Source organism: Mustela erminea, chromosome 6 (assembly GCF_009829155.1).
Source record: "Mustela erminea isolate mMusErm1 chromosome 6, mMusErm1.Pri, whole genome shotgun sequence".
Lineage (NCBI taxonomy): Eukaryota > Metazoa > Chordata > Mammalia > Carnivora > Mustelidae > Mustela > Mustela erminea.
Window position 1 is genome coordinate 118,072,877 of NC_045619.1, and position 19,281 is coordinate 118,092,157.

The 19,281-nt window shown below is 46.5% G+C and overlaps 1 protein-coding gene across 10 annotated transcripts in view; it reads right to left on the reverse strand.

The window, feature by feature from the left end:
- The window catches only part of FRMD4A (FERM domain containing 4A), a 608,721-nt gene that overhangs the window by 140,914 nt on the left and 448,526 nt on the right, over nt 1-19,281 (reverse strand). For all 10 annotated transcript variants that reach the window (XM_032349452.1, XM_032349459.1, XM_032349456.1 and 7 more), the window contains one exon: nt 8,521-8,615. In XM_032349452.1, the coding sequence (XP_032205343.1) occupies nt 8,521-8,615 (95 nt within the window). The remainder of the gene's footprint in view (nt 1-8,520; nt 8,616-19,281) is intronic.

Consider the following 19,281-nt stretch of genomic DNA (forward strand, 5'->3'; position numbering starts at 1 on the left):
GTGATCTCAGGGTCATGAGATTGAGCCCGGTGTTGGACTCTGTGCTCAGCATGGGGTCTGCTTGAGCTCCTCCCTCTCCCTCCATGCCCCAGCAAATCAATCAATCAACCTTTAAAATAAATAAATAGAAATAAATAAATAAAAATAAAAACATTTTTTAAAGAATGACTGTTTCATAATATATTTATTTAATTGGAAATTCCTTCATTGGAGCCATTTTATCAGTTTAGCATTTACCAAGCAGTGAAATAGTCAGACACTAAGAACACAATCAGGAAGCAGGAGGCCAGAATCACCCCAGACTGAATAGCCAGCATCCGAGGAAGAATGAATTTCCTTTCTCCACTTCCTCTGCTTGACTCCTGAACCCCCAGCTGAGGGATGTGGGCGATGGCAGGACGCACACCCAAGCACAGGGTTCTGACAGCCACAGACAGGTGGACCCCAGAGTCCTGAGGCCCTTGGGCAGAAGGAAGCGGCCCCCTCCATTTCGCTCCATTTCATGTGCCTGCAAAAATCTCTTCACCGAAGGCTGCTCACTAAGACAAAGACCAAAGGGACTAGTGACTCATCCAAGGTCTCTTAAGATAACTGCCTTATATTTGGGCAAAAGCTAAGAGATAGATTGAAATGTCGACTGGAAAGTCCAGTACCCTGGAAACTCCAGTACTCTGGGCTTGTTAAAATATTGTTCGCTCCTTGTATATGGTTCCAAGTCACATTTGTGATAGCTAATGGCCCCAAGAGTTCCTCACCTCTTCCTGCCCTGCGTCACACCCCACAGTCCCAGCACCAAGACCCTTCCTCAAATACTTTTTTTTTCCCTCTAAGTTAGGGTGGGATGGGGAATGAATAGATCAAAGGAGCATTTTCTCTATTCAGGGTAAGTAAGAGATGTCTGATAGCTCGGTTTTCATTATTCTTATTGATTTTTCATTTGAGATTTCACCTCGGTGCATTTACCAATAACAAAGCAAAAAATAAAAAAATGCTCCAGCCAACACTCAGAGTATTTGTGTTACTGCTTGACTGATAACTATCTTTAAAGCTGAGCGAGATAACACTCATTTGCTTTATGGTGGCAATAGGTCAAACTGTTGGGCCGGTAATAAATATGCAATTGCTTCCGGGCAGCAGAAATTGGATGCATTTATTTAACAGATTGCTTTTAGCTTCTACATATAATACAAATAGATTTTTGGTTCCAGCGTTGGCACCTTCAATAGAGATGGCCCTAAGGAGAGCTTTGTTTATGAGGAGCTACCACAGGATAGAGGTATCTGATAAGCTGGTCGCTGCTTGGACCCTTGAGGGAGACCAATATGCTGTGCCTTGTGCCTTTTAGAGGTTTTTAACACAGACAGGTTATTACCTATGGAATGAGTTTCCAAAGAAAGCCAAAGCCAGAGCATGAAATGCATATGGATGTCACTGGACTGGGGGGCCGTGGGGGTGGGCAGAGTGCTCCTCAAAGGGAAGAATGTTTGCTAGTTCATGTCCTTAGTTGGAAATACGTGGGCTCATCAAGGATAGCTCAGGGGTCGTAATTGAGCTAGAAACTCTCAAACAGTGGCCTTCAAGTATGTGAGTGAGTGTGTGTGTGAGACAGACAGACGGAGAAGGAGACAGACAGACAAAGATGAGTATCAAGGAAAACAGATGGCTATTTGGTCCCACTGACTTAATGGCTTTAATTTTTTATTTGTGGAGGAACTGTTCACTCCACTATGTTCTCTTAAGGCTGTTCTGAATTTTCATTTGTAGCACCTCCTACACTGTATTCTGATTATTTACCTTCTAAACTAAAAATGCAAGCCCTACAGAGGTCAAAGCTAGTCATCTCTCTATTTCCAGGGCTTAACAGTGAATGCTAAGTAAACCACGGCTCCAGAACAAATCCATCAGCTTCAAATACACTCCATCGATCAATACTGCTGGTGTAATGACAGCCATCCACGTAGAGACACAGCTCCTGCCCTAAACAGTCTCCACATTTGGGGAGAATTCACTGTTTACTGACCCCAGGATCTGAGCCCCACTGTCCTGCTGGCACTGGGAACGTAAATGTCAGAAGACAGGGATTCCTCAGGCCTCCTCAGATCACCCCATTCTTTTTTATTTATCTCAGGTGCACACAGGAAAAGCTCTAGAGCCCTTCTCCAGTCCCTAAGTGGAAGGCACTGTGGTTTGCCATATGTCTGGATGTCTACACGGCTGTCTCCGAGGCAGCACTGGGAGCCGAATGCCACGTTCTCACGAGCAGCAGTTACAACCCAGGCATGGAGGTCTTGGCATTGATTTTTCTCCCCCGTCTCCTGGTACACAGCATTTCCTGAATGGAAATCCCAAACTATTTCTAAAACTACTTTCTCAGCACTGTATCTTCCGCTATTTCTTCTGCAAGGGGAAAACTGCTTTTCTATGTTATTTTCAGATTGTAGATAAGCTTGAGGCTGGGAATGTTCACCACCTAAAGCCTTCTCAGATGCCTCCACCAATGCTGGTCATCCTTCTCCTTGAGGGGAGCAAGGACCCCGAAGGTTTTCTCCACTGTCCCAGCACAGGACTGCTGAGGCATTTCCAGTATAACAAGGCATTTGGGACCTAAGTTATTTGGATGAATCAAACTGCAAAGAGTACCAATCAATGATGTGATCAATGGAAACATAGCATGTTGTTAAAAAAAAAAAATCCTTAATTGGCTCTTATCCCAGGATTCTGGTTTCATGTATTTGAGAACCCTCTAAAACTTGAGCATAAATTATTATGTGTGTAAATTTTGGTGGAGGTGATGGAATGTAACTTGTTAACAAATTTCAAAGGGTTCTGTGATTAAATAAGAGGTTAAGAACTAGTCATTTTCTTAATTGGTATGTGAAAATACATTCTAGCTGTACCTGGCTTTTAAAATATGCAATGATGGCTCAACACGTTTCTTCCTCCCTCAGCTTTCTGAATACTTCTTTGAGGTTTTCATTACATAACAAGACTCATTTACAGCATCTGACACACAATTCTGCACACTTTTCATAGACCTACACCTAAAGGAGCTAGAGAAAGAACAAGAAAGAAACCCTAAGCCCAGCAGGAGAAGAGAAATCATAAAGATCAGAGCAGAAATCAATGAAATAGAAACCAAAAAAACAATGAACACTTTTCATAGAGATTCAAATTAAATAAATATACAATGAAAATCATTACTTCAACTTGGGGTGTGTTTGACTATTTCTGTTAAATAGACTAAAAGTTATTTTAAAATTTTATTATTATTACTATCTTTAAAGATTATTTATTTTAGAGAGAGAGAGAGAGAGAGAGCATGAGAGGGAGGGGGGAAAGGAGAGGGAGAGAGAATCTTAAGCTGACTCCACACGGAGCACAGAGCCTGATGTGGAGCTCAACCTATGAGATCACGAACTGAGCCGAAACCAAGAGGAAAGATGCTCAATCGACTCTGCCATCCAGGTGTCCCTATTTTTATCACTATTATTTTAAAGATTTATTTATTTATTTGAGAGAGAGAGAGAACATGTGCTGAGTGCAGGGAGGATGAGAGGAAGGGGAGGGAGAGAAACTCATAAGAAGATTCCACGCTGAGTGCAGAGCCTGACACACAGCTTGATCTTGGGACTCTGGGACCACAACCAGAGCCAAAACCAAGAATCGGATGCTTAACTGTCTATGCCACCCAGGTGCCCCTACCATTACTTTTTTAAGTAGGCTCTACACCCATTGTGGGGTTTGAATTCTCAAACCTGAGGTCAAGAGTCACAGTCTCTACCTACTGAGCCCAGTCAGGCACCCCTAGGATAAAAGTTAACTAGAGCTTTTGATGATGGGATCTTCTGTCAACAGTTAAAAACTTAAAACTTAACTATACACACCTGGCTGTGAAGGGTGTTTGCATGTGTCTAAATTCATTGAATTGCACACAAGAAATAGGCATGGTTCTTCGTGTATCAATTACACCTCAATAAAGAATTTTCCTTTAAAAAGAAACCCAAACAGGGGTGTCAGGGTGGCTCAGTTGGTTAAGCATCTGCTTTTAGATCAGGTCAAGATCCCAGGGTGCTGGGATCAAATCCCACATTGGGCTCCCTGCTCAGCAGAGATCCTGCTTCTCCTTCTCCCTCTGCTGCTTCCCCTGCTTGTGTTCTCTTTGTCAAATAAATAAATAAAATCTTAAAAAAAAAAAAAGAAAAACCCAAACAGAGAAAACAAAATGATGATGGAGAATAGATCAGATAACTGCAAACAGGGCTTTACTGGTTTAAATTATGCAACCAGAAGCATGGGCTCTGAAAACAAAACAAAACAAAACAAAAAACTTGGGTGTTAAAACCAAATAGTCCATGGAAATATCTCAAAAATAAAATGTACAAATAACTTTTCTTAAATGATGGGAGCCAATGACTGAAAATTTCAGTTATTTCAGTTATTATGGCTCATGGAAACAGTGAATCTGAGCTGATCTCCAAACATCAGGTTTCCTGATTCTCCCTGGAACAGAGACAACTTCTAACTGTGCAAGTCTCCGGCATGTGTCATGACATAACTGGTGATGTCTGGCCCCAAATAACTCAAAGTTTGTGTGAACTCAGCTTCTCTTCTTGGATCTCAGGGAGGAGGCAGAAGAAATTTACTCCAACTTTCCCTTCTCCCTCTAGAACAGGGGTTTTCAAACTCGGCTACATGTTACAATCTGTCGGGGACCTTTGAAAGATCTTGATGTTCAGGCCACCGCCAGACCAAATAAATCAGAATTAGGAAGGTATGTCCCAGGCACTGGTATTTTATAAAATGTCTTAGTGACGCCAGTGTGCGGTCAAGGCTGAGAACCGCAACTCTAGCAAAGCATAATTATTTTAAGATCAAATTTATACCGGGCTCCCACTTTGCTTCAGAATGTTTTAAAGGCTGCCAAAATGTCATTGTTTGCAGGGATCGCCAGCATTCAGACCATCTACAGATGACCACTGATGTCGCTTTGTATTAGTTACTAAAAATAAGAGGGGGCTAAAGTCAACTGGATCTCGGAACAGAAAAAAAAAGAGGCATTTGTGGAAAAACTGGTATAACTTGAAGTCTATAGTTTCATACCAATAATATCAAAGTTGGCTAGTTTCATGTTAATCTCTCCATTTTGAAAAATGTCACACACTTTGTAAACTGTAACAATCAGGGAAGCTGGGTGGAGGGTGTATGGAAATTCTACGGTCTTTTTGTCAACTCCTGTGAGTTTAATTATTTCTAAATAAAAAGTTAAAAAGTGAAGTTAAAAGGCGAAGCCATTACTAATGCCGCAAAACTGTGGATTAGTCAATGATATTAAATATCATGGGGCTCAAAGTCATGTCTGGTGCATTTAGGCACTTTATTAAAGAATATAACCTGATGGTGTCAGAGAAGCTTAGAGAAACTTCTAACTTCCTGTCTTCCATTTGCTTTCATAGACCTCATCTCCAGCCCCATCCAGATCCTACAAAATGTCATCAACAGCAGTTAATATGAAAGGCCATGCTGGCCATCAATGGCCTTGAAGTCTTCTGGTCTATCATAAGGAATCATAATACTGCTGGTGGGATCTTACACTTGCCTGGTATTTTACAGCTCACGAGCCCTGTCCAAATGTTAGTCTTGTTTGATCTGCATTAGGAAATATGCAAACAAGGTATATACCATGGGCTATAATGAAAGATGAAGCTTCAATTTCATTTTAGGAGGCACGGTGTTGCACCTGCATAAGTCACACACACACTCCATGTCGTAGCACACACGCACAATTCGGACACAGGGTTATCTAAAGATTCCATGTTGGGGACGCTGGGTGGTTCAGTTAGTTAAGCGTCTGCCTTTGGCTTGGGTCATGATCAAGTCCTGCCTTGGGCTCCCGGCTTCTCCCTGCTGTTCTGAATCTTCCCTCTGCTCGTGCTTGTCTCTCTCTCAAATGAGCAAACAAAATCTTAAAAAAATAAAATTAAAGATTCTACATGAGTCCAACAGTGCCTAGGAGTGGGGGCCAGAGGCACCCGTCACAAGGCCAAGTACTCACTGACACAGAACCACTGACCTAGGCCAGGACTCAGCTGCAGGCACAAGTTCATGGTGGCAGCTGTCCTCCTCTCTCCCTCCTACAAAAGGAAGGAAGTTCAGATGACCCACAAGTCCGTCAGCCAACATCTGCTGGCCCCAGGTGTTGTCAGGCCACAACTGATTGTGCCCTGAGTCATGGCCTCCCCTTTGTTTCTGTCTCCTTGGCCTAGTCCCTTGGGGGCCCTGGTTTTCCACGAGGCCCCTGACACTAGCCAGGTCACCGTGTGTCAGGCCCATCTGGCAGCTGCAACCCTTGCCCACTGAGCCCCCGCCAGCTGCCTGCCACTCTGACACTTGCTGGACGGATCCTCCCGCCCAGACTGGGGGGAAGGGGACGGTGGCGGCCATGCTTTCCCTGGATTCTGCCAGAGGATGGCTCACATCCTCCCTGTGACTTGCCCCCACACTTACCTGGCCAGCCCAGAGAACCAGGAGCACTAAGACCCACAGCACACAGGCTGGGTCTTTTGGTTTTATTTTGTTTTTAAAGATTTTATGTATTCATTTGTCAGAGAGAGAGCATGCATGCCCAGGCAGGGGGAATGACAGGCACAGGGAGAGGGAGAAGCAGGCTCCCCACTGAGAAAGGAGCCCAACGAGGGACTCAATCCCAGGACCCTGGGATCATGACCTGAGCCAAAGGCAGATGCTTAACCAACTGAGACACCCAGGCATCCTTGTTTTTTTGTTTTTAAGTAGGTTCCATACCAGCACGGACCCCAAGGTGGGGCTCGAACTCTTGAACCTAAGATAAAGACCTGAGCTCAGACTGAGTCAGACACCTCACCGACTGAGCCACAAGGTGCCCCAGAAAGTGACTTTCTACCTTACAGCCGATTCCTTGTGGCCTGTGCTGTTCAGACAGACATGTGCAAATTCAGCACCCGTATTTCTTCCTCACTGGCCAGGGACAACATGCCTCTTCTTTGATTCTTGTTTATTCCAAAGGGAAGTCTAATTGGGGCTCATGCAGGGTACACGGATCTTTTACAAGAGTAAACATACTCGGGCAATGTGAACAATGGGATATGATTAATTGAAACTTCTGGTTTCCCTCTAATTAGTGAAATGTATGACTAGCAATTTAGGGGGTTTAACCGTGATTCTCAGGGTAAAGGGTAGAACACCTGCATTTGTGAAAGTAGTTGCGATGTGTATTTATTTTAAAGCATTTGTTTTCTTTCTATGCTGGCTCCTTCCCACCAGGGTCCTCCAGCTCCCAGCCATGCTCGCTGGTCCTCCTTGCAGGCACAGTGATCATTCTAGACCAGGGCAACTCTCCTGCTCTCCTTTCTGACCAGTTCCCAAGGCTGACCCGGCCCCTCCCGGCTTTCCTGAGGAAGCTGGAGCTCTGTTCTCCACGCCTGCAACCTGATCACGCCACCACTTGAAATGTTGCTAATTCAGAGAGCAAATGTTCCAGTTCATCTAAGACAGCACTCATTTACCTGCCCTTTTACTCACACTGTACTGATTCAGACAATCAATCAGACGGCCACTCTGCCAACTTGCAACTCCTGAGGCAAAGTGCGCCCGTGGGCAGGTACATCTGACAACCCCTCCTACTGCCTGATGTGGGCGCCTCCTGTCCTTGTGTCTGAGCTTGTCCTGCCTTGATGGCACCATCTTAATGGAGGGGACATGGCCCCCCTCAACCCCCGAACTGTCTTGTCCGGCCTAACCCTTCTTTGTTAATATCCTAGGAAATCACATCTGTAATTCTAAACATTTGGAAAGAGAGAGATGGAGTAGTATACACAAAGGAAAAAAATTGTGAAACACTTCCTTTTTGTATCTTATCTAGGAATCTGCGCAGGTGTTCAATGTGTTCTTTTGATAACAGTATATTAAGAAGGAAATTGAAATTTTAGCAAAGATATTCCTTGCCTGGGTTGCAAAATGCCACTTTATAGAGCCAAATTGAAAACCACTGAAAACAAATGTATTCTTCATCAGAAGAATGATACAAATTTTCGATTTTTATATTCTATTTCAGCCAAGACAGTGAAACTGCACAAATACTTTTCATTTTGAGTTTATCATCAAATTCATTTCCTGTTATTGTTATTCTACCATTGGAGAGAAATATTTAATTTCCAGAAGTTTTCATTTAACTTTAATAGAAAACAAACCCATACACAATCCACTTTAAAAAAAAAAAATAAACATTTCAGTTCTGAACACGAATCTGCTTGATTGTAAGAACCAGTTTACCTAATAATTTTATATTAGCATCCCCCTAATTATATCCTTTGGCTGTTCCAGTCACGATCACAAGGTCTTTGAAATTCGGACGATGAACTCGGGCTGACCCCGTAGCACATGACCCAAGCGGCCCGCTGCTGACTGCCCTGCTGACAGCTGGGACAGCACAATGTCAGGGTCTCGTTCTCCCTGCAGGTTTGGAGGGCCCATGGAAGCACTTACGTCTCATCTGTGAAGGCTATTCCAAAGTATTCCTTTTCCTTCAGATTGAAGTGAGAGGCCACGAGGTCCAGCAGCTCCTTGGCCAAAAGCTTGGGCTGGAGGAAGAGTAAGGCGGAAAAAGAACAAGTGAGCAGAGGGGACTCTTCCTAAGACAATCTCAGGTAGATAGAATTTTTAAATGGGATACCTCAAAACTCAGGGACATGAATGGTTTTTGTAAAACCAACAGGAGTAGACGACGAGGAAGCCACCGAGCAAAAAGCCAAGCACAGGGCCATGAACGGGCGGAGACCTTCCGCCTTGTTTGCCCGGTAGTTTGCTCTAGAACAAATGGTACCTGCTGTGTTTGGCAGGGCTGTCAAACCATCTAGCTCTTCTTCTCCACACAGGAGAACATTTTATGCTGCACCACCAGGAAGATGCCTTATAGGAATATATTTTTATGGATACACATGTGACATATATTCGCATAGTGTGTGCTGCATGTCACACCCTGTTCTACGCACGTTACAGACCCCAGCATCTCTGCTCCTCCTCACGGCCCCAGGACGTGCACCTGCTACTTACTCTGTTGTATGGGCCAGAACAGGGAACCAGAGATTAATAGGCAAGTGTTGGGACTGGGATTTGAATCCTCACTCCCACTCCATAATTCTGAATACAAACATTAAAGGTACCCTCCTCTAGGAATGTTAAAATTAAAGCCAAAGAACCTTGGGACAGGAATTTGAGAATTACAAATTCACTCTCCAGTTGCCTTTCCAAAGGAGAACAGCCTTTTTTTTTTTTTTTAAATAAGATTTTATTTATTTATTTGACAGAGATCACAAGCAGGCAGAGAGAAAGAGAGAGAGAGAGAGAGAGGAGGAGGAAGCAGGCTCTCTGCTGATTCCAAGACCCTGGGATCATGACCTGAGCCGAAATCAGAGGCTTTAACCCACTGAGCTACCCAGGCACACCCCCCTCCTTTTTAAAGATTTTATTTATTTGACAAAGAAAGAGATCACAAGTAGGCAGAGAGGCGGGCGGAGGGGGAAGGAGAAGCAGAGTCCCCGCTGAGTGGAGATCCCATCGAGGGGCTTGATCCCAGGACCCTTGGGATCATGACCCGAGCTGAAGGCAGATGTTAATGGACTGAGCCACCAGGAGCAGCCCCAAATATTTTTTGTTTTAAAGATTTTAGGAGAAGAACAATCTTAATGTGAGAGTGTTTTTATCATAAACTCTTTTCTAAAACACCTCTGCCAATCTAAAGGAGTATGCCAGGGGTTTAGGCACGAAATCACTGTCGAGGTCTATACTGGTAACACATCGTTCACCTTTGCCAATCACAGGCGAGGCGGCCACAGAAGGCCGGGCGGTGGAGTGGGGCCATCTGCGGGACACACGGAGCTAACGCGAGTAGTTATTTCTAAGCCAGCTTCCAGGTCAAGTATCCACAAACATATTGTCCTTACGATAACTACAGTATTCCACTGTACTTGCTAGGTCTCCAAGCTCAGAGCAAAAACAAAGGTTCCAGAAGAGAAAGATTTGTATATTGCTTCTGTGTGTGTGAACGTTAGTGTGCATCTGTGCACATCCATATACCTTCCTGAGTATGTTTCCTATTCGAGTGGTTACCCTGTTAGGAGAATGGATGAGATATGTTACAGGACAAGAGTTACAGGACAGTCTCCTTTCTTTTTTTAAAATTTTTTAAAAATTAATTTATTTGAGAGAGACAGAATGAGCTGGGTGAGGGAAAGGGAGAAGCAGACTCCCCACTGAGCCAGGAGCCTTGATGTGGGGCTCAATCGCAGGAACCCGAGATCATGATCCAAGCCAGAGGCAGTTGTTCAAATTGACTGAGCCACCCAGTAGGCCCTAATCCCTACTGTGGCGGCATTTGGAGATGGGACCTTTAGAAGGGGAATTAGGGTTAGATGAAGTCACAAGGGCAGGGCTGTCACGAACGGGATCAGTGACCCTACGAGACAAGACATCAAAGAGATCACTCTCTCTCTCCACCATGTAAGGACATGGCGCCAAGGTGGCTGTCTGCAAGCCAGGAAGAGGGCCCTCATGAGAACCTAACCATGTAGGCACCCTGGTCTCGAACTTGCAGCCTGCAAAACTGTGAGAAAATAAATTTCTATTGCTCAAGCCCCCCAGGCTGTGGTATTTTGTAATGGCAGCCCGAAGGGACTAATTCAGGTACATTTCCCTTTAATTCAACAAATATTTACTGACCATCTAATCTGGGCAGGGCAAGGAGCCAATATTGCAAGACACAGAGAAATGAGTGGCACATAGCACCTGCCGATAAGGAGTGCTTATCAGGGGCACCTGGGTGGCTCAGCCATAAGGCATCTGCCTTTGGCTCAGGTCAAGATCCCAGGTCCCTGGGAACGAGCCCTGCATCAGGTTCCCTGCTCAGCAGGAAGCCTGCTTCCCCCTCTCCCACTCTCTCTGTTTGTGTTCCCTCTCTCGCTGTATCTCTCTCTGTCAAATACATAAAATTTTAGGGGGAAAAAAAGGAGTGCTTATCAGGGGCACAAACTACTAGTTTATGCTCATTTTAAAAAGCCAAAGCAGACAGTTTCCTTTGCTGTATCACTCCTGGGCTCATAGGGTAGCAGCCTCTGGGCCTCCATGGCCATCTGTTTACCAATAAAAACAACTGGAAATGACAGGACTGGGTTTGAAGGTAGGGCAGAGTGACCCCTCCCTGGAAGCCAGAAATCAACAGGGGAATTGGTCTCGATAAACTAACACCATTTAATATTCTATACTTCTGCTCAAGCTAAAACGGGAAAAAGTGAATATGTAATCCCTGTTACCAACAGGGAATTTGAGATTTTCTCTAAGACCCACCTTCCAAACGGTAGGTAGCCTACCATGGGGGGTTGCGGTGGGGTAAACGTGGCTCAGCTCAGGATGTCACCAATCAATTACAAAGTAGATCCAAGGGAGGGGGTGCATAGATCCAAGGGAGGGGGTGCAGGCCACGTTTGCTGCGGGCTCAGCCCCACCTCTTGGCCTGTCCCCGCCCCCAGGAGGTCCCTGGCTGCCCTGAAACACAGCATTTAATGCAGATGTTGTGACCGAATGTCAGGTAGGTATGGCCGACTTTTAAATCTCAATGCGCCATACTTTATCTATCCAAATGATGGCCATTGCTTTTCAAGTAGTCACAGTATTCCTATGGTGCTTGCTAATTCTTAAAATGTTTTAGATAATCTTTTGAGTTGCTTGTAAAGCTCGGGTCATATTTGTAAAAGCAATCCTCACTTGTGATAAATTTTTTGCACTCAGAATGGATTTGATCCCTTTTTTCCAAGTGGCAAAAGTCACTTAAAGTTAAGTATAGGGATTGGAGACAAGACGGGGAGGAGGAGGTGGTCAAACTGGTTTTATAAAATGAGGTGTGACTATTAGGTAATTACTGTGGGTTCTTGGGGTTTATGGTGAGGTTTCTGGCCCCAAATTGGAAATGACAGAAATCAGATTTCCTTCGCTTGAAGATTCAGTGTTAAAGCCAGCATCTCAATGGGATTGATCAGAGACACATAAACTTACCCACAAAGGGAAAGAATCACTGTCAGGGCTGGTCTAGTTATTCACTCTGTGGAAGGAGTGGAGGGAGTGGAAGACGTGTGGGGGCTGAGGGATGAGGGGAAGCAAATGGGGTCTTAGCCAAGAGGCCTCGGACACCAGGGCCCCAGCGGTAAGACCTCTCACAAGGACAGACGTGGAGGCAGGAGGCTACTTCATCTGGTCATAGGAAATGCGCCTCTGTGTAACTTTCCTAACGCCGCGCTTTCTGAAGAACTCACTGAGGCCCTGATACACCCCAGGCGTGGTGCTGAGCCCTCTGGGGTGCCATCGCCTTACCATCTAGAATAAGATTCTATCATTCCTTTGCCAGTGGAGATTTTGAGGCTTGGAGATGGAAAGGCAGTCCTCGTTCTCACAGCAAATCCAGGATTCCAGATAAAGTCAGGCCAGACTCACAGGCCACGCACATCCCCCCTCTGCCATCCTGCCCCTGCTGACTCTCCTTCCTGGGTGGGAGGTCAGAGATCATGTGCCCTGAGGGCCCCGTCCGGGTGGGGGCGATGCCACTCACCCGAAGCCAGGTCACTCCCAGTACGGATTTACACTTCGGTACTTTGAACTTGGGTAATAGGAGTCTTCCCCCGAGAATGAAAAATCATGTTTCTGAGTCTGCAGAGCTTAAGAACTGACTCGACATGCTGAAGAAATCACCAGAATAATGGATGCGACTCCGGGAGCCTCGGAGAGATGGACTTTTGGCTTCTCTGTGGTGACAGAGCCCTGTGATTTAGCCTGTAACCACAACGCTGTCTATAGTAAGAAAACGAAATTTCTTGGTGACTCATCGACCAGGCAACAGCAGCAGCACCAGAATAAACTATCATCTCAAATGAACCCTTGTACACGATTGTACCTATCTGAATGTTTATCTTCGGTTAAAAAATGAAAAACGTCAGTCCCATTGCTTTATACGACGGTTATGATGGGTCGCACGCATCACTCTCAATGAAGAAAAGCCTAAATTTATTACGTGCAATTTACAAATAGGGAAATAAAGGCACTGAAGGGGAAGAGAGCAGATGCAGAAGATGCTGAGGTTACAACTCCTGAATCTCGTGTGCCTTGAAAAGCCACACTCTCTCTGCCACTGTCACGGTGAGTGGCGACAGCCCAGCAGGTTGCTGCCCATCGCTGGGAGGGAGGGCTCTGCTCTCACTGGCCTGATGGATGTGTAGTGTGAGCAGTTAAGCCACTGTGACGTACGGGGTTGTTTGTCATCACAGCCCATCCTAGCCTATCCTGATTGATTCAGGCACCGTCTCAGTGACTCTTTAATTCTCTGTATGGTTGGTTTAAAAACTACTTAAGGCATCAGCTCTGTGATTTCCTGATCTTGCAAACGGAGACAATATCCCACCTTGACACGCTTGTGATTAATGAACTACATTGTTCCGAACATTTCTTAAACTCATTTAGAGAAAGTTGCTGGGTAAGCAGAAAGCTTTAAGCCATTATGTGCTTTGAAGGGATGTTTACAGAATCTTGCTGATTATAGTTTGCTGGTTACTTGTGCTATAAACATTTGTGAGGCTTTGCAGGGACCAGGCTGGGATCAAGGCCAGAAAGGCAGCCGGTGGCCTAGTCAGGTTCTACAGGACACACTGGGTAAGCTGTGTGCGTCTCAGGTCAGAAGCAGCCTGTTCTGGGTCACGGGCACTGTCTTGGGCCCACGAGGACAGTACATTTCAGACTGATTTTCTCCTGGCCTGTAATTAACTACCCTTGCTCAATGGCTCTGCCTTTTCATTTTCTTTTCTCTTCTCAGATTCTTTTTCCACTTATCCTAAGTTTTTATTCATCCTTCTATTTGACAAAAAGAATCTCTTTATAAATGTCCCACTCGAAATGTGCTGCCTGATGGGAGCTGCATAAGATGCTAGCAGGATGGCCTTGCTGGGGCTTACAGAGCTTAGAAATCTGGGTTTTGGTCATATTCTTCGGGGAAAAGGGCAGAGTAGCTCTTTGGCCTTGCAGTGTGGCCCTACCACCCAGATTTGAGTTCCCCAGGGCTCTGGACTATTCCAGCGGGAAATGTGCTCATACCCAGCACACCACAGGCTTCCAGAATAGACCCTGTTTCATGCCTGATCTGCCTTCTAAGGTGGGACCTGATCAGAAGAACACTTCCCACAGAGGGAGGGCTATGGACTGCTCTAGGCAATGTCCCCCGGTAATGATCCCTCCAGATGACCACCGTGAGCTGCTCTGGCAGAGCGCAGGGAAAGGAATCAGATGACCAGTGGCACCCTGGCTCCTCTCCAGTTTCCCACGTGATATTTTACCATCACTCACACATATCCTTCCCCCACTTTAAACTTAACATTGGTACATCCCAGATGGATGCTCTTGGACAAACTGTCCAACCTGAACCTAAAAGTGCCCATGTCTAAAATGGCCAGGTGGGTGCATGAACTGGATTCCTGCCTTAAGACCTCCACCTTTATGTCATCATTACATGTTGTTTCTTCCTTCCCTAACAGTACCCAACCTTCTCAAGGTCTATGCACCTATTCTCAAAAGCTTTACAATCATTCTGCTTCCCCCCCCCACCCCTTGATCTCTTAAATCTAGTGAGTTTCTTATATAATTTTGGGCAGCTTACCCAACCTCTCTGGGCCTCAGTCTCCTCAGCTGCAAAATGAAGGTGATGACTACACCTACCTCTCAGGGCTGTTCTGAGGATTAAATGAACTAATACTGAGCTGCACAAAGTGCTTGGACAGTGGCCCGCACAAATCAAGGCTCTCCTGTGTTTACTCCAGATTCTCATGACCTCACCTCAGAATTATTAGGAGAATCTTCTAAATGATGTCAGCTTATAAATGCCAGCCTGGTATCTCAGGCCTCTCTTTGAATCTAGGTCCAGTTAACCCACGCAACCTCACTCCGCCCAGTTCCCCATACAAGTACTCATCTCTGTTCAACCTTTTTGTTTTGGCATAAAGGAAACACCAATCTCAATTTTAATTCCAAACTTTTGCCCACAGCATGCTCTCACCTTCCTCTTCCCATTTAAATTTATCCCTGTTCAAGGCCCACTTCTTCCAGGAAGCCCTCCTGACCTTGCCACGTCCAAATGGTCTTTTAACTCTGAATCTCTATAACATTTGCCACATGTACCTCAATCACCCTTAGCATGTTCTTGTGTTGTAGCGAATTTATTTTGATTAAAACAATCTTAAATAGAAGGGTGCCTGGGTGGCTCAGCTGGTTAAGTGTCGGACTCTTGGTTCCAGCTCAGGTCGTGATCTCATGGGTGGTGGGATTGAGCCTGACATTGGGCTCTGAACTCAGTGGGGAGTCTGCTTGAAGATTCTCTCCCTCTGCACCCCTACCCGCCCCTCTCTCTATATGAAATAAATAAATCTTTTAAAAAATTTAAATTGTAGTAAAATGCTCATAACATAAAATCTACCACCTTAGCAATTTTTAAGTATACAGTTCAATATCATTAAGCATATTCACATCGTTGTGCAACCAATCTCCAGAACATTTCCTCTTATAAAACAGAAACTCTGCACCCATTAAACAACTCCCCCTTTTCCATTCCCTAACCCCTGATGGGCACCATTCTGCTTTCTGTCCCTATGTGTCTAACCACCCCAGGTAACTTGTATAAGTGCAATTATATAGTCTTTCTCCTTTTGTGTCTGGCTTATTTCATTTAGCATAATATCCCCAAGGTTCATCCATTCCTAGTAGGTGTCAAAAGATCCTTCCTTTTCAAGGCTCAGTAACACTCCATTGTCTGTATAGACCACGTTTTGTTTACCCATTTCACCTGCTGATGGACACTTGAGTTGCTTCCATGTTTTGGCTAATGCTGTAGAGACATGGCGAATTTTTTGTGACATGATTTGTTCACCCAATAGTAGGCTAAATGATGGCCCTCAGAAGTTATGTCCACATCCTAATCCCTGGAACCTGTATTACCCTACATTATAAAAGATGTGACTAAGATTCCTGAGAGGAAGAGTTTATCCTGAATCATCCAGTTGGCCCTAAATGAATCACATGGATCCTTACAGGACAGAGGCAGAGGGATTTTTGACACAGAGACACACACACCACAGAAGGCCAGGTGAAGACAGGGACAAGACTGAAGTGACAAAGGCATCAAGGGACGCTGGCAACCACTGGCAGGCTGAAAGAGGCAAGGGAGGGATGGATTTTCCTCTCATGCCTCAGGAGGAAGCACGGGCCCCGCCAACAGCCTGGTCCCAGCTCTGCCTTCCAGAGCTGTGAGAAAATGTTTCCATAACTGTAAGCCACCAAGTCTGTGGTGATTTGTTATGGAGCCTCAGGAAGCAAATACACACGCTCAGACTACAACCCCCTAGATCTGGTATCCCTCCACAGTGCCTGACACAGAACTCCTAACAGCAGGAAACTCCACAATGGTAGGTTGGTTGGTTGAGGCGTGAGTAACTTGGGATCTCAGGTCAAAGCCTTTCATTAGTATTTGAATTCTCTCTTTACAGTACCTGGGGACTTTTGGGGCAAGGAAGCCATACAGGAACGTCCAGGTAGGGAAGCCTCTGTCTCAGAGCTGACTCTGGGTCAGTCAATGGCACAGTGGGTTTCATCACGAGGGACTCTCCCCTCAAACCCTTCCCGGTCATTGTTCCCTTGTGGCATCTCGCAGATTCTAAATCAAGGAAATTGCCACCCCTGAATTAACTGCATTAAAAAGAATTAAAACATCAAATGACTCCCATCTGTGCTTCCGAAGGAACCAAGGGCCCAGGGACCGAAAACTAATCCCTCCGCCCCCCTCCCATCCTTCCCAAGGCCATTTTTGGACAATTTGCTTCTCCTGCAGTGCAGGTGCACAGGGACCACTGGGCCACCAGGGCTGGCTCCACCCCACTGGCCAGCCCCGCCCCCCCATGGCACTCTGGTCCCAAGAAAGGGTGACTCTCTGCCCTGCAAGAGGGGCCACTGCCAGGTTGGTGACAGAAGAGCACAATGCAACACAGTCTGCCCTTTCTGTCCAAGTCCTCTGGAAACCTAGAGGGAGAGAAGGGTACAGAAGGGGCAGGTCCCAATACATGAAGTCTGAGCTCGCTGCCCCTTTGAAGACCCTGCCTGTTACTGTGTTCCTGAGCAGCTGGGAGTCTGTCTCCCGCCCTCCCCCTGCCCTGGGGGGGGGGGGTGCTCTGTAATAAGCTAGCCAAGTGCTTGTTGGCTGTCCATTATTCTTGGGGAGAGGGCACCAGTGATGGAGACAAAGCATGTCATCTTCCACGGGGAGAGAAAGCAGAAAGTCATTCTGCATGGGGACAAGGGTCTGGCAACACTCCCCTTCCCAGTCACCCTCCTGATGCTCTGGCTGATTAGCCTAGGAGACTAGCTCCCTTCCTGCCCGCTGAGCACGGCCCTGGGCTCTGGGACAGGGGCAAAGGGAGGTCACCTCCTTTAGGCAGGTTGATGTGAAGAACAATGGGCCTGGGGACTTCCAGCCCCCCCACCCCCAGGATCCTTAAGTGGGTCCTGCCAGGGAAAACATCTATCTGTTCAGAGGTCCCCATCCAGCCTGAACCCCAACCCACAAGAGGACACGAGACAAATGCTGTACCTCCAGTTTAGGAATGACCAGCGGGTACAACTTGTCCACAAAGCTGCAGAAGTACAGCTATTTACGGATGTGGCCTCTACCCGGTCACTGCCCGAGGGACTTTATACAAATGAATGCGTCAGTCCACATTGGCGGCCCAGGAAGTAGATGCCAGCATCACCCTGACTTGATGGGAGGAGGAAGCTGAGGCCCAGAGAGGAGTAACTGGCCATCTACCAACCACTAGTAACCAGCAGATCTTATTCCTACGGCAAGGGCGTGCAAGTCACTCTGGAATGCTGGCTCATATACAGAGCCCGAGAGACCATTTAGGCAACCCACTCAACTTCGAGGGGAGGAGATGAAGGGTCACGGGGTGGAGGAGGTCCAAGGTCCAAGGATGGAGGAGATAGGGCTGGGGTCCAAGCACCTAGTGCAGCCCTTGGGCCCTTCCACGATTCTGTGTAGTAGGGACTGCACAGGTTCTTTCAGGAATGGCTGCAAAGTTCTGAAGCAGGAAGCAGAAAATGACAAGGGGTGTCCCAGCAGACAGAAAGTGGTCATTTGCACACTATGCTCCTGTCCAGGCTTCCTAGCTTCTTCCCGGCTTTCCCTCCTGCTGCTTGTTTCCCCAACACCCCAGCACTGTCCTAATGTCAGGCCTCCCCACTGCCAGGTTCTGGGCTGCAAGCTTCATTTATATCATCTAATTTAATCTTCTAAACAATCCTGCAGAAGTTTCTGGAGGAGGACACAGGGGCTTACAAGTGTTAGTGTGCCCAAGGTCACAGTCCCCCCAAGGGCACAGGGTACATGCAGAGCTTACGTCTGTGAGTGACTCCAAAGCTTTGGCTTTAACGACTGGGCAGGGATCCAGCAAGTAACAGTGCAATCAGGAGAGGACTGCGCGGCTTTTTCCAAATGCAATAGAATTTTGCCAGACGAGAAGTTCCTAAAGGGCAGGGATCGGGTTTTATGAAACAGTGTACCCTGCCCCCCAGCACACTGGCCGACACACAGCCCGTGCCTCATGCAGGTTTCTCAGTGGCAGACAGGGACAGACCTAAGGGTCGCGTGGCTGACTGTTAACAGCAGCCTGGCAGGGAAGCAGAACACTGGAGAGGACACCCACACACTCTCTCCAGCACAGATCCGCCAGGCAGAGATGGTGTTGCTGCACCGAGCTAGCTGGGGCCAGCTAGCACAAGCTCAGATGTGACCGAGTTGCCTGGTTTCAACAGGATGCCATGATATGGACTTTGGCAACATGACCTGTAATCCCAAGAAGGGATGCTTCACGTCCGTGCTCCTAACCCCTATTTCGGTGCCCCTCTTCCTCCTACCCTGACTTCTCCCTGATGCCAACTAGGTCACAGCGGGCTCCTGTAATGGCCTCCCTCCCCCTCCTCCCCATTCCCTCTCCTGCCAACAGCCTCTGCCACTGAGCATGGAGATGGGGACTCCGAGAACAGCCGTCTTGGCTTCCCGGTTGGCCCTTCCACCTCTGGGTACTGCCCAGATAGCCTTCTTTCTACAATACTACTTTATTCCCTTGTTCTCTTCCTCTTACTTCCACATGGTTTCTTCCACATGTCGCTGAGAGA